The sequence below is a fragment of the Protomyctophum parallelum genome, assembly GCF_964188405.1.
Source record: "Protomyctophum parallelum genome assembly, chromosome: 2".
Taxonomy (NCBI): domain Eukaryota; kingdom Metazoa; phylum Chordata; class Actinopteri; order Myctophiformes; family Myctophidae; genus Protomyctophum; species Protomyctophum parallelum.
The window spans coordinates 37,850,142-37,866,194 of NC_139699.1; the positions used below are offsets into that span (position 1 = coordinate 37,850,142).

Consider the following 16,053-nt stretch of genomic DNA (forward strand, 5'->3'; position numbering starts at 1 on the left):
GGGATGGTTTCTTACCCCTTAATGTCGTGGCCATTCAAATGCCAACAAACTAAGACTCGCTTACAATTTGCGAACCTGGCAACTACTATCCCGTCTTCTAATTGGCTACTAGCTCTCAGACACTCTGTGTCATCTGATCTCCCTCTCCAAGTCTGCAGGAGAACAGAAACCTTAACAACGCGGAAGGAGAGGAATTGGCGCACACTAAAAACACAAACACCTCAACTCAATGTCATTGTGAATAAGAATTTCAAGCGATTTTTTTTAATGACACTTTCACCCAGAATGAAGCTAAATGTGGAAGCCGTGTGTGTCACACCAAAATTGGTGACCTATATAATCCTGTACCGATCCTCTTGAATCTGGGCTGAGGCACTGCCTGCGAGTTGGCTCCGTCTAATGAGCAAATTTAGAACTTCCTGTTTGAGAGCTAGCAAATTTAAGACATCCGGTTGCCTTCAGAATAAAATAAGGTAATTTAATTCGATTTGTTGGTAAAAATGTCAATAATAAAATATATATTTTTTAGATTTGGCAATTTTGGCAGTGCCGTTGATTGATAAATTGCAGCATTTGATGTGTGTAGTTCTTTATCCCTTTCTCACAATCTATATATACAAGTGAAAACATGTGAGCTAAAAGGTGTACCCATGTCGTATCATACATGGTCACCTGTAAACTCACTAATTTACAAACAAGCTCACATCACAACAATAATCCATGTAATAATCACAATAACAATACTAATAATCATAATAATAATAACAATAAGCTTCTCTGTAAACTCACTCATTTGTAACGGTTTGATAATTAAATTAACTGTTACTCTTTTTTATATTACGGGATATTGACTGATCTCCTTTAGATACAACTGATTTAAGTAGAATGACAGGAATAGCTTAATAGACAATAGACCCACAGCAAACAAACGGATTCATAACTTTCAGCTCATTTATTTGATTTTGTGGGCGTTTTCACCTGTCTGTATTATTATTATTATTATTTAATTTGGTTGGATAAAGAGCCACATTACTTCATCACAACTTCGCTGTGTTCTCATGATCTCTCAATAATAATCATTATAAGGGTCAATATCAAATTGCGGGACTTTTTGAGTTTAAACATTTCTGGAAAAAAAGTTATTATTTTCTAATATATTATTATTTTATCTTACAGAGTATTCCTTAGAGATTATGTTTTCAGTAATTGCCAAGCTCAGGCATGTTCTGATTTTAGATATTTAATCAAAAAACAGAGATGGTAACTCATTTTTGGTCAACTATGTTACGGACAAAAACTGTAATTGTCTGTATATGGATAAATGTCAGATTTTTAAACAAATCATTGTTCTTGGAAGAATATGCGTCCGCTTACCTACATTTTCAATTATAATCTCCAATTATTAAAGGAAATGTGTTTTTTTTTTGCATTAAACCTCCTAATTTCACAGAATGCTGTTACCGGTCCAGATGTTTTCTCCTAAAACTCCTGAAATTCATGATAATTTTATTGAAAAAATTATACTGAGCTACATATTTCACTGCTACTAAGTTGCTAAGTTATTTATTTAGAGTTTATGGAACAACTATATATATTTTTTCTTTAAAAACCTAATGGTAACTTAGTTGACAGCATGGTAACATAGTTGACTAAAGTAACAGAGTTGACTGGACATGAAAAAGTATAATGATTTATTTATCAAATCATGAATAAAATGAATTCATGATTATTATTGTATGTTAGCAAACTGCATATTCCACCTCTTAGTGTATTTAATTAAGACCATTTTATATAATTGACAAACAAATACAGATAGTTAACATGGAACACTTGCATTTTTTTTTACACACATTGTAAAATGAAACAGTGCTCCTAACCTGCAAAAAGAAAACACACCGTGTGAAGTGAGTGGTGCAACTCCGTGTGGGGGTCCCCGGGGGGTCCCCGGATGTTTTCGTGCTCAGACGGACACAGACAGCTAGCCAGCCAGCCAGCCAGCCAGGGACGGACACAGCCAGAGACACACATAGCTGTCTATAGGAGTGGTTGCACCACTAAAAAAAAAACACTCTTAGCTTACCACTAGATGACTTTCATTCTATGCTTTCACATCGAGTGACAGTGACTGCAGACTACACACTTGTAGACAGATGATTCCTCATGGGAATGAGGTCCCCCTGGGATTGGCCCTAGCCAGGAAAGTCACCAGCCTGACAGGGTGGGTGGGTGGGGGCCCACCCACGATGGCAGGATGACCAGGGGTGTATAGGACGGAGCCCTGAGGCTTGCCCACATCAACTCCGACATTTTTTCTTGCCCTAAGTATTTCAAACCATTCATACAAGTTTGCCATGTTCTGGTAAGAATCGAGAACACTATACGACCATGTGCTACATCAACAAGAAAGGGGGACTGAAGTCTCTACGCCTGCACATGTTTGGCACACAGGCTGTTGACGTGGTGCGACAAGTGCCTCTTGTAATAATAATAATTACAGCGTGGCTCTGCAGGAGGCTACCAGTGTGTGTGCTAATGGTGCAAACCACTGGACTAGAGCGCGGCATTGAGATCCAGCGGGTCCCACAGGACCCAATGCATATGTTGCAGGAGCGTGGGCAGTATTAATACCTGCAGGGGGAATGGGAGGTAAAAAAAACAACAACCTGTGGGTCCTGCAAAATCCTGCACCGCCCCGCAAAAAACCAAACGTAGCACATCTGAAGCATGTGTGGTCATGCTTTACTTTAGATAACACATTCATCTTATGGGTAAAATGCAGCGGAGAGCATCATTTTGAATAGTTGTTCCCGATAGGTATGTGCATAATGCGTCTACTTAATCACCTACTGTCAAGTAGTTAAGTCAGCTGAGCCCACTGTGTCGCTGTCCATGGTGCTGTAGTGGCCATATCTCCTTTCTCCTCTCTCTAATTCCGTGTTGTTGGGTGCCAATGGAAATATTACAGGATTACGTGGGACTAGACGGTAATATTATGATATTACATCCATTAAATATTTCCACAAAATGTTTAAAATACTTTGAATAATTGGTTTAGGAATGTGACGAAAACTAAATAATCTCCATGAGTTCAATACTTCATGGGATGTCGATAGAGAAGTCATGTTTGCTGCTACTCCTTTAAGCAATATAGTTGAAAATGATTGGTTTTTGTTGTGTCGATTCTCAATCTCAAACCCTTTGTCCTCAAATACCTGACCATGGTACTACTTGCCCAGCAGACACTCAAGCCTAATTTATGCTCCACCACACAGAGAGTACAGCGACACCGTCATGCGGTGAAGTATGAGGCTCCCTCGGGAGCGCCTCACCAGCAGCCTACACACCATTGAAATAAACAAAACCAGTATTCCACAAAGCAACATGTTTGGGTATCTGTTGGTATTTGATTACATGCAACGGACAATTTCCTGTGCAGTCTCAGTATTTGTAAACAAATAATTGGTCTATAGGCCTCAGAAATATTTGTGCAGGCCTAGATTGTCCACCACTTTGTGTTAAACACAGTTTCTGCTACAACCCCTACAGATTGTATCCAAAGCTAACTTAAATCCATACACATTATCCAATTAGTCATGTGATCAAGATGTATTACTCAGATTGTTCATAATTCCATTCCAATCTATTATTATAATTGAGAAATTAACAAGTTGTGAGCGCACACTTAGTGTGCAGTTCAGTTGGGCAAGTCATAGACCGTTACGCATGCGGAAGCGCCACCTACGGCTGTGCTCCGTGGTCGCGATATTTCACCGACCCTACCCTTGCGTTAAAAAGCCAGCTCTGTGGTTTCCCTTTCTGTGATGCGATGACCCGATTACAATCACAGCAGGGCTTTCTGACAACCTTAAAACAATATACTCGGGCAGCGGACACATGATATTCACTGAGAAGCAACACAGAACAACAACACAACCTGACCAGCACGGAAAACACACGGTCAGTGGGCAAAGATAAATCGCTGTCTGCCTTCATTCAAATGTACGCTGTGTGTGTGTGTCTCACTCAGATCGCACTGCGACACACACACACGTGGCATTAGCCGCTATACCCGCCGCAGGTGGGCTGAGCTAGTTGCTTATATCTGCCTTCCAAAGTTTGTGGGCCCTGTAGACAGCCAGGCCTGGCGGAGTCAGGCACTCCAAGGAGCACAACTGTGTTGACTTCCAGACCAGGAGTATTACAATTTGACATTTTGAAAGCCCAAACTTATTGAACCTTTGAGCCATTCTTCAAAACTTTTTGCAGGCAAATTAATAGGAAATAGAATTATCAAGTATAACAGTAGGCTTACATCCAAACAGAATCTAATCACATCTTTGACCTGAAATAGTGTCAGTGTGTGCTGTTTTTGATACTTTAAAGGGACTGTGTTCTCATGGTCACATTCAGCTCAATCCTCCCCTCAATCACATGACCCTCCTCCATTAACCTCTCACCTGGTGCTGTCTGATGCTGGCCAGCTACTTCTTTCTCCTTTCCTTCACCTCCATGCAGACTCTTACTTCCGCCACTTTCCTGAACTGGAGATTTTCTACTTTGAATAAGAAAATGTAATAAAAATAAATCTGAAATAAATATGGTGGTGTGTGATATTGAGTGGAATAAATAAAGTGCATCACCACTGTCCAGTTATTACATATTATGTTAAATATGCACGTAATTATACCTGTGACATTAGTTTCACAATTCATAAAACATGTTTTCCTGGGAATAGGTTTATAAGTTACCAGTACTGAGGGAAAACACTTGTATTGTATTGTAAGATAAATATTTCGCTCCTTGTGATTCACCTGTTGACCTTCAGTTTCCTTGCTAGAGCCTGCTGTGTCGATGCCCCTGTGCTTTCTCATCTTTACGCTTTATGATGGTACAGAAATCCTGCAAAAAAAGAAAAAGAAAACATAATTGGGAATTTAAAGTTTCCTCTGGTCCTAATGTGAGCCAACTTCCCAATGGGGCGAGTATTCACCCACAAGCAAACAATAAACAAACAGAAATGTATACATATTATAATTTACAACAGTTAAGCATAGTATACCATGTTATTATTGAGTGAAATTTTGCCAACAGGTGACAAAATACAGCTGTCTGGAAGAAACCACCTAACTGCAAAAGGTTAATTTTTCAGGAAATGAAAAAACATCCAGCTTAAGTGGAGTTAGGAGGATTTTGTCGAAGCGCTTTTTAATACTTTTCATTGGTTCAATATTTGTTTTAACCCACACAGACGTAAAGGGTGTTCACTAGCACAGATTTATAAAATAAATCATAAACCTCAAAAATGGAATGCGGTGGTTTCATCCGGACAGCAATAAAAAAACTTTAATAAATGGGTGGAGAAACATAACAAATGGAGAGGCGGCCATTCTGCATGATACAGTTATAGGAATTTATTTATTTATCGTACTCTGGAAAGCAGCCAGCTTAGATGGTTTGGGCATCTGGTTAGGATGCCTCTCGGGCGTCTCCCTAGGGAGGTCCTTGAGGCACGTTCCACTGGGAGGAGACCCCGGGGCAGACCAAGGCGCAGTTGGAGGAAACACAAATCGACTCACTGGCCTTGGAACGTCTCGGGATCCCCCAGGAGGAACTTAAAGGTTTTATGACATTCATTTTCATTTATTTTTCTTTTTCTTTTAGGTTTTATGACCTCAATTACACCCAAAAAACCTTAACTTTGAACATTCAGTGGATTTTCTGTGGTCTGAAGTTTTCTTTGGGGTTTGGAAGCCTTTTGAGCTACAATGAAAACAGGCAAAACAGTTAAAACAGTGACATCTGCTGGCAAATCCCATTGACATATATGGGATTTGCAGGGTCTTACATCACTTACTGCCGGCAAATCAGAGCACCTGTTTGAGCCAGAAAACCCCAGATCACAGAAAATCTACTGAATGTTAAAAGTTCATGTTTTTTGGGTGCAATTGAGATTAGAAAACCAAGAACAATTCCAAAACCTTTTTTTTTATGTTACAATCCCTTTAAGTCACTAATGTTGCTAGTCTGGAGAGGGAAGTCTGGAACACTCTGGTGGAGCTGTTGCCCCCACGACCCGACTACGGATAAGCAGTTGAAGATGGATGGATCGTACTCTGTGGCATGTATGAATATTCTGACGATGCCAGTTTTGGATCAAGAGAAAAAATGTCTAAAGCTGAATTCCAATACCTAAAATCTTGGCCACTCCCTCACTCACAATAAGGGCCTTTCTCGGCCCCACCCATCTCCCATTGTTTATAATGTGTTTAGTTTCCAAGATGGCCACAGCACCAGGAGGGGGTGGGGCGGAGGTGAGCAGGTGGGGTCGACATATGCCCTTACTGGGCTGCATTCACAAATTCAAGACACCTGTCTTGCGTTTGTCTTGTGTCTGTGTTTAATGACCGCTCCAATGGAAGCCCATATGGTTTGACCAAACATTTTGTTTGATGGGGGGAGGGGGAGCAGTACACATTCATCAAAGCTGTGTTCAGACACATGTCAGGTGTCAGACACAAGGCAAGTGTCTAGAATGCAGCCATCTTGGAAACTAAACACAATATAAACTAGAAAAAGTGCCCTTCTGGGCACAGGTCTCCACCAGGATTTCTTCCTCAGCCTAGTGGGAATATGCGTGCACAGTTTCATCGCAATCGGACGCTGCGTTGAGGAGTTGTGGCGATTTGTACAGCACTCCTGTGAACTTTGGAAGCCAATCTTAACCAATCAGGATGGAGTGTGAGAAATCTGAAAGACCGGTTTCGTTGAATGGCTCTAGAGAGACTGTGTACCAATTTGCGTGATGTTTGGACAAAATCTGTAGGTGTACTGTGCAAAAACTTGTTTTGCACAAAGCGGCCTCCTGGTGGCGCTATAACAGGCCGTTCTGGAAAGTTTGGGGCAGAGGTTCATCGTTGGCATCCAGGAAGTGTGTGTGCAAAATTTGGCATCGACCGGGTTGTTTTGCACAAAGTGGCCTCCTGGTGGCGCTATAACAGGCCGTTCTGGAAAGTTTGGGGCAGAGGTTCATCGTTGGCATCCAGGGAGTGTGTGTGAAAAATTTGGCATCGACCGGGTTAACGGTGGCCGAGATTAGCTGTTCACGGACACACACACGGACACACACACGGACGGACGGAGTGCAAAACATACTCTCCCCACATGCCTTCGGCCTGGTGGAGACAACAATGGGAGAAGGATGGGGCCGAGAAAGGCCCCACCCTTATTGTTCATTCCAGCTTGGCCGTGTTACGGTGAAATTGGTGACCTGCTGAAATATGTGACAATTGTGTAGACATCACATGTCAGTGTCTGAACATAAATTATTACGGTTTGTTTATCAGCAGAGTTCAACCTAGTGGTATTTAGGCCACATATTTAAAGACCTGAATGTAAGTTATGTGAAGTTCACAAGATGGTCACATATTTCGGCAGGTCACCAATTTCATCATAACAGTATCATGCTAGAGTGAGTGAGCGAGTGGCCGAGATTTGGGGTAATGGAATTTTGCTTATGTGACTTGTGACTATGGAAGAGGGTGCTCTAGGTGCTGTTGGGCTTCTGTAGTCCCTTGTTTGTGCCGAATCTGGGTAGAGTTGCCATTAAGGAAGTATTTAGACAGGTACTACATGGGTATCTTGGTGGTGTATCGAATCTTGTGGACCAGAGTCACCAGACCCACCACTGACTACAGTGACTCATAGCCCCTCTCGGAACCCTCCATAAAGCTTTTCTGAAATTTTGATGAGTTTTATGTAGGGTCCCTGTTCATGACTATATTTCCGTATGGGAATTCTGGAACGCGGACGTAAACATGCTCTCTAAGATCCTATCTGCGGCGTGTGATGGCCTTTTTTTGCTTGAGTTATTCTGAATTCGGGAACTTTAATACCTATACATCCCGCTGCGAATATCTCCTGTGGCGCGGAAGCCGTTAAGTATTTTTAATCTTTGTTTGACCGATTTTGGTCGCTTTATTTCTTCTTGTTTGTTTACCGTTTATTGTACCGCCTCCCGGTGTGCGGTTGGCTTGTGTCGGCTACGTCCCTGCCTCTGATCTGCTCTGTCATAGCTATAGCGCCACTAGCTAGCCAGATAGGCGGTACAATGAGGTGTCAATAAACAAGGAAGGAAGAGAAGAATCAAAGCGACCAAATCGATCAAACAAAGTTTCCTAAAAATACTTAACGGCTTCCGCGCCACAGGAGATATTCGCAGCGGCATGTATAGGTAGGCCTACTTATACTTCACATATTCAGAAACCCTCACACGAAAAAATGTCGTCAAAGAGCGCAGACAGGCGTTATCCACGTTGTTTATGTTTTATGTATGGCCGCGTACCAGGTGGCAGGATACTCCTGCAACAGGACCCAATGGTCTGTGTCGTCAAAAAGTCAGAAACTTCAGTAGCCTACCATTGGGTTCTGCTTGGAGGGCTAAGTGACTCAGTGAGTCAGTGAGAAGTCCATTTCCCCCACAAATGTGCTCTTATTTCTACACTTTCAGATAAACCTGGTCGCAAAATAAAGTAGAAATTAGTCACTCAGTTTATAGTTGTACTCACCTACCGGTAGTTTGGATGATTGATATCTGTAGTAGCCTGCAGGCCTTTCCTAGGTGGAAAGCCTGCATGGTGACGCGAGGTTAGGCCTTTCCTGGTGTTTTAGCTGTAATTATGTATTGCCCAATAAAGGACAGCAAACTTGTTTAAATAGTATTAGTATTTTGTTAAATTGTGTTTGTGACGGGGAGCCACATCCTGAGTTCCTGACTATTTGAGAAAGGAGCGTCACGTGCTGCGCATGCGCTGCGTCCCGATCACACAAGTCCAGTTGGTTCAAATACAATTTACATCATACATGTGCATTTCACCTCAATGTAAATCATTCAACACATGAACCTGCGGCGAGTCGGCGACTTTGTCAGATGGTATTCCATGTTTCTACCCGAGTCTGCAGTGCCATCTTCTGGCCACAGACGTGAAACACCAGAGGGGAATCAGCGGATAAACGGTCCACTTCTCGGTTTAGCGTCACCAGCAGACAGGTCAGATCTTCGGATGGATGCTGGCAGAACAGTCTATGGGAAATATATACGTGTGTGTTTGCCGTTTGATTATTATTTTTTGTCTGATTTAAGACAAAATGTCTTTGACAACTTGCCAGAAGGTTACTCTGATATCATGCTCCGTTCTCTGTGTTTCTCTGTTCCTTCCTAAAATGCTTTTATCCAGAGGGAAAAAGGATATGGGTAAACCCGAGGGTAAGGCGGATTAACAGATCATCATCCGTCAGTCCACCATCCTCCATCTCTGACGTTGTTTTTATTGTCACTGCTGCTGCATCCTACTGAAACAATGAATATGTAGGCCTATAATATATAGCGGCTATATCATATTGTATTCTTTGATACAGCAGTAGCAGCAGCAGGTGTGTGTGTGTGTGTGTGTGTGTGTGTGTGTGTGTGTGTGTGTGTGTGTGTGTGTGTGTGTGTGTGTATAACAATCATGTTAAAGCTTGATTTAGAGTCAATGTAGTAAAAGTAAAAGCATAATGTATAGCTTGTGGAGTAGTCTACATTTCTTCAAGGTAGGCTACTATCCGTATTGGTTTTTGTTTTGCCTGAAAGACATACAGTAGTAACTTTGCCCGTGTTTATATAACAAAATAAATATAAAAACAGCATTACAGCAGTCATAGGCCACTGTGGCGTTTACCTGCAGAAACACATCACCAGTGGTGGAAGAAGTAGGCCTCAAATGTTTTACTTAATAAAAGTATCAATACTGCAATATAGAAATACTCCGTTAAAGTCAGAATTCAAAATGTACTAGAGTAAAAGTATTGGCATAAAAATGTATTTAAAGTATTAAAAGTTCTCATTGTGCAGAATGTCTCATTTCAAGTTTTAAAATGTCTACAAATATTTTGAAAATATAGCAGTGTGACGCATTGTGAGCTTGTAGGCTATATTTAAAATGGCCAAAATGTACATAGCGCTGAAGTGGTTAATGTATGTTTTGTAATAATAATCATAATCTACAAACTACTAACTAACTAAACTAACTAACTAACTAACTACTAACTAAAGTCTTAAAAAATAAAGTGGAGTAAAAGTACTGGAAATTGGAAATACTCAAGTAAAGTACAAATAACTCCAAATTGTACTTAAGTACACAGTACTTGAGTAATTATGTATTTTGTTGTTTTCAACGTTTGTTTTGATTGGCCAAAAAACATCCTGCCTACCAAAACACTGAAAACACCCAAATACAATGGTGTTTCTGCAGGTAAACACCACATCACTCCAGTGGCTGATAACTGCTTGTACAGAGGGAAATGATTGGTGTAGAATACCATATATAATTATATACAGTTGTTCAGAGCCTCTGCCTGACGACGAAAACGCCTAATATCTCCCCCATGCAAGGGAGAATTCCCGTTTAGGCTACTGGTTAATTTGACTTTCTACGCAGGAGACCTGGGTTTGAATATTGGGCGTTGCGCACGCACACACACACACAAACACACACACAGTTTGTTATCTAAACACAGGGGGAAATGACATAATATGCCTTTAACATTCCGTTCCTATTTTGGACATGTTGGGGAAGATTTGTCAAAAAAAATTATTCATCATATGACAAAGTATAGGCTACAGTTAAAAAAACGATATCTTTCACTTACAATGTTTACAGTACATTCTTTGTATCACTATGCAGCCATCGCCGTTCATCTCTCTCCTCTTTTCTTCATAGTTGGGCCAGGGTTCTATCCCCCTATGATGCATCGTCTGTCACTGCCCGGGGACCAGGAACGCTGGGGCGACCAGGACTCTCACACCTGGGCACATAGTGTTGAGGCCATAACCAAGATCAAAGGCCAGGGGAGAACGAACAGCCTGATCGGTCAAGTCATCCCTATATATGGCTTTGGAATCCTTCTTTATATCGTATACATCATCTATAAGGCAAGTACCGATGGTCAGGCAAGCATAGAGGTCTATGAAAGAAAATATGGACGCTATATGAAACCTAATTCATACCTTCTTGCACAAATTAATGTCAGTTATTTTCAGCTTGTGACACAAGCTAACTTAACTTACATGCCCTTTACTCAACCTAGCAAAAAGCTCAACATATCCTTACAACAAATTTTGTGACAATAAATGGACTGCAACAAGAACTTCCCAAGATTACAATATTATATTTTATTGGAACATCAAGGAATCAATCCAAGTTGCTTGCGGATAAGGGAGTATAGTACAGGAGGGTAGAATGTGTACACACACACACACACACACACACACACACACACACACACACACACACACACACACACACACACACACACACACACACACAAGGCAGGCAAAAGGTTCATTGCTACAAAATACCAATGGTTTGGGGGGGGGGGGACACACACAAGCCCACTACAGAAATCCTGTAGCACTTGGACAGGTTATATTCACACTGACAGTATGGTATCCTGATTTGTATATAGAAGGGCAACTAAACATGTACCTTCACCTTTAAACTAAAATATACACACACCAGGGCATTGCAGAGAGCAGGCATTACAACCTGCCCCACCAGAGACAAATAAAAGAGGAAAAAACTCCATGTGGCTTTTATAGGGCCGGGGTACACCTAGCGCAGCCACGCTGCCACTCAAAGTGACTACTGGCCAATCACAGCGTGTCTTTTCCAAGACCTGTCAGAATCTAGGGTGACCGTACACGGCGTACAGTCTTTCATAAAATACCTTGTCTACCTCCACAGTAACACAGGAGGGACAATTCCTTACTGGCTACACATGTAAAGGAAGTGTAAAGTAATGATGGAAATAGTATGGCCTGATTATAGAAATGCAAACACCACCGCCCACATTCATGTTTAAAGCAATTTCAGGATGCAGTAGTGGTATCTTCTTAGTACTACTGCAATTGATCAATCATAATGGTTTCTTTCTTCACAGCTGACATGTAAAGGAAATACTTCAAAATCACAATACCACTATACAACACTACCACTACCACATGAGAATGTGGAGAGTAAGACCAGTAAGTATGTTTGATAATCAAATGTGCCTACGTTTTTAACATATGTAGCCTTTTGTTTTACATCATGTAATGGCAATTGAAATAACTTAGACATTACATGAGAATAGGTGACAGTTTCCAAATGGAGGAAACCCAATTTGGGCAATTTTAACAGATCAACACGTAAAAAAAGAAATCTCTTCAGCATTTTTTCAAAAGGGAATTCCTGCCAAATTCGACCTGGATCTCATTGTCTCCACCAGGCCGAAGGCATGGTTGAGACAATGGTAGAGGCATGGTGGAGTGTATGTTCTACACTCCGTCCGTGCATGCGTGCGAACCTCTGCCCCAAACCTTTCACATGGGCCTGTTATAGCACCACCAGGAGGCCGATTTTAGCAAAACACATTTTTGGACAGTACACCTACAGATTTTGTCCAAACAAGGGTTGTAATGTTTCAAAGATATGAAGACAAGTAATTATGATTTACCGGTACTCTGTATGGATCAGTCATCCCCCCCTCATCTCTCATGGTAAATCACTCATGTTGAACACTGAGGGCTGTTCCACAATATTTGACCTATTTGCATCAGAATAATTGTAATGCTTTTTAAGCAGTTTGTGGAATCCATTCAGTACCTTATAATGACTCCAAATACAGTAACCAGTGTCGGACAATGTAGACCTTTTTGTATGTCAATGCTTTTGCATTGTTGCTGTATTGAAATGTAGAACATAGAAATACTGTAAGTGAAAATCTGAATGAAATAGCAGATCTACAAGCTCATAACGTGTTGAGGTGCAACGCATTGTGAGCTTGTAGATGTGCTATTTACACTATATTTTAAATAGAATGAACCACTAACTTTGTGTTTTCTTGTTGAATCTCTCAGCTGAATATGAACTGGCCAGGCTTCAGCAGAAGCTTCTGAAGACAGAGAACTTGATGGACAGGATCATCAGTGGAAAGGGCCGCGGTTCTAGCAGGTACTGCTCATGTTTCCTTCTTTTTTTCCATCAGCTATGAGCTTGTATATCTGCTATTCTTTTAGCCAAAGTATAACATTTGGTTAAAGTGGTTAAAATGATTGTGACACTGTTTTACATACTTTTGCTGGGGACCCCTGAAAACCCCTGCTAGGGGCCCATAGAGACTGCCCCCCAGCTAGCCTCTGTACCCACTAGGCTTTTATTTTCGTTCACACCCAGAGCCCCCAGCAGAGAAGAATATGATGAATTACAGATTATAACAGAATTAATATGGGTCATGCAAAACACCGATTTTTCATTCATGCTCTGATGAGAATGAATCTTTGTTCCCACAATTTGATCAGTTGTTGTTATAATCAGGTCAATATTTCATGTGAACTACATGTGAACTGATCTACTGTGTTAAATGATATTCTAACTATGAAATAGGCATGCACGGTGTATGGCGACAAACTTATTAAGCCACCAAGAGGCTAAAAGCGGGAAAATGTACTGCCAGACGCGCTGCATGCCAAGGACTCACTTCTCCAGTGTACTCCGTTTTTATTCATTTATTAAAGTTATATTAAAACATCGTAACGTTGTGCAGAATCTTATACAGATACTGTAGCAGCATGGCGTTTGCGTTTGTAAAGCGGTCAGCAAAGTTGGACTTCCCCGTCGTTCACCCCCTCTCCTTCCATTCATGAAATGCCACCAGTGAACAGCTGACTTTACTACCTGTCTGACACCACCCAACACCACGTGACCATAGTAACCATAGCAACCCATCGAGCTGTCTAACCTGTCCCCAACACACGGTTATTTAAATTCCTTATTCTTTTGATGTGATGACCATTCTATACGCTGGACGGTGGTCCGCAGATCAGAGAATTGGATGATTCATATGACAAATCAAAAATCATGTAGCCTAGTTATTGTTGCCTGCTCTGCAACTATAGTCTTAAGGCACCATAACATGGGCAGTCAAGCAAGAGTACAGTACTTCTACGTGAGTAGGATATTATAGTTCTATTTCCATCCCAGCAGAAGTGAATGTAATCATTAGTGAACTCTAACAGTGATGTGTCTGCCGTGCTTCTTGAGTCATAGTGCTTGAATCATTCTTGACTGTTCCCATATCTTTGGTGCTTTCCAGCGGCAAAGGGAAGAAGAGTAAAAAGGGACAATCAAAGAAGGAGGAGAAACTACTCAAGCAGCTCAGACAGATCACCCATTTCATGCAAGAAGGCCGCATGGAGGGAGCCTCCCCGGAGATGGAGGCTGAAGAGGTGCCTTATGCACAGGATTGGGATGGTAAGCACCCAACATGACCAATACGTGATGACTCTCAGATCTTCTTTAGGGTCTCTTATCGACATTTGAGTTTCAAGCCACGCCCAGTAGCTCTAATAACATTTAATTATGGTAAAATTGTTATAAATTCTGTCAATGTGTGTCCATCCAGGCTACCCTGAGGAGACCTACCCTATTTATGAGGAACCCTACGAAAGTCGTGGTTACAACGACGTTGTTGTCTTGGCGGTGCCGACCTCGCGGCTGGATACTGCTGAGGCCTTGGCAGAGATGATGGAGCAAGAAGAGGAGGAGGATGTGGAGCGCAAATTGTCAGTATTACAAGAAGAAGATGAAGAAGAAGGAGAAGGACAAGAAGGAGAAAGAGAAGAAGAGGAGAGAGAAGAAATGGAAGAAGAAAAAGAAGAGGAAGAAGAGGAAGCAGAAGAAGAAGAAGAAGAAGAGGAGGAGCTGGAGGAAGATGAAGATCAGTTGGAGGAAGAGAAGAGGCTGCTGCTGCCTAGTCCTTGTCCAGCCAGACATGCTACAGACAGGCGTGAAGAGAGGCTGGGTTTGGATGTGAGCAAAGAGTTGCAGAGAGAGTGTCACAATGTGGGGAAGAAACAGATCAGCTTCAGTGAACACAAAGATGTGTACCACTACCCCAAAGAGGATGCATATGAGGAAGACAAGGAGGAGGAGGTAGAGGAGGAGGAGGAGGTAGAGGAGGAGGTAGAGGTAGAGGAGGAGGAGCAGGAGGAGGAGGAGGAAGAGGAGGTAGAGGAGGAAGAGGGTAATCAGATGATGGTTGATGTGGATCGAGAGGAGGGGGTTGATGAAGAGGATCCAGTGACGGAGGCAGAGAGCTTGACCTTCGATTGGGACACCGGTTTCAACCCAGAAGCTGAAGCGGAGGAGAGTAACGAGGAGTATTTGGTAGTGTCACTGCCGGTGGAAGGTGACAGCGCTGCCCTTTCAGACCCCACTAAAGAAAGTGGGCTGAGGATGCGTAATAGGAGAGACATAAGAGACTCCTGAGGTCATGACACTGACTAACCTAATTACAGTCCCCATGTGTCCCCTCCTATATCACTGTATATCATCTGTACAATATGGTAAAAACGAGGAGTTATGTACAGTATTTCTATTTTTAAGCGCTATCTTTGTATAATGTAGATACAAACTCTCCTTTTGCACTTTTCACATAATAAAGACCTGATAACTATTTTCATTCTTTTGGGCATCCTGTTCTAAGTACTTTGTTACAGTACTTAAGTAGTGTTTGAGAGGATTTATACTTTACCTGAGTTTATACAGTACAATACCTGAAAGAATGTTACTGGCACCAATATTATCCAGTCTCTATATGTAGTAAGTAGTAGCCTTGCCGAGCCATGAGGCCCATAGGGCCCATAGGGCCTATCTCCTGTTTCTGTAGCGTGAGGCAGCTTGATGTACAAGTACACCCCCTGGACATGACGCTAGTATGTCGCTGGGACTTACCCCCAATCCAACCCTTGATGCTGAGTGTCAAGCAGGGAGGCACTGGGTCCCATTTTTAGAGTCTTTGGTATGACCCGGCCAGGTATTGAACCCCGACCTCCCAGTCTCAGGGCGGACACTCTAACCACAAGGCCACTGAGCTGGTGACTCTATATGGCTTTATTTCAAAAGGTTCGAATCACAGTGAAAGCTTGCTGAGATTTGTATTTATTTATTTACTTTTGATACTTGAACTTTTACTTTT

The 16,053-nt window shown here is 41.9% G+C and overlaps 1 protein-coding gene across 1 annotated transcript; it reads left to right on the plus strand.

The window, feature by feature from the left end:
• Window positions 1–9,144: 9,144 nt before the first annotated feature.
• Window positions 9,145–15,344, plus strand: ric3a (RIC3 acetylcholine receptor chaperone a; the record flags this gene model as incomplete). The annotated part of the gene is made up of 6 exons (XM_083759284.1): window positions 9,145–9,262; window positions 10,758–10,969; window positions 11,977–12,061; window positions 12,935–13,028; window positions 14,170–14,327; window positions 14,479–15,344. The coding sequence occupies 6 exons, from the start codon at window positions 9,145–9,147 to the stop codon at window positions 15,342–15,344; spliced, it is 1,533 nt and encodes a 510-aa protein (XP_083615410.1).
• Between the last annotated feature and the right edge of the window lie 709 nt (window positions 15,345–16,053).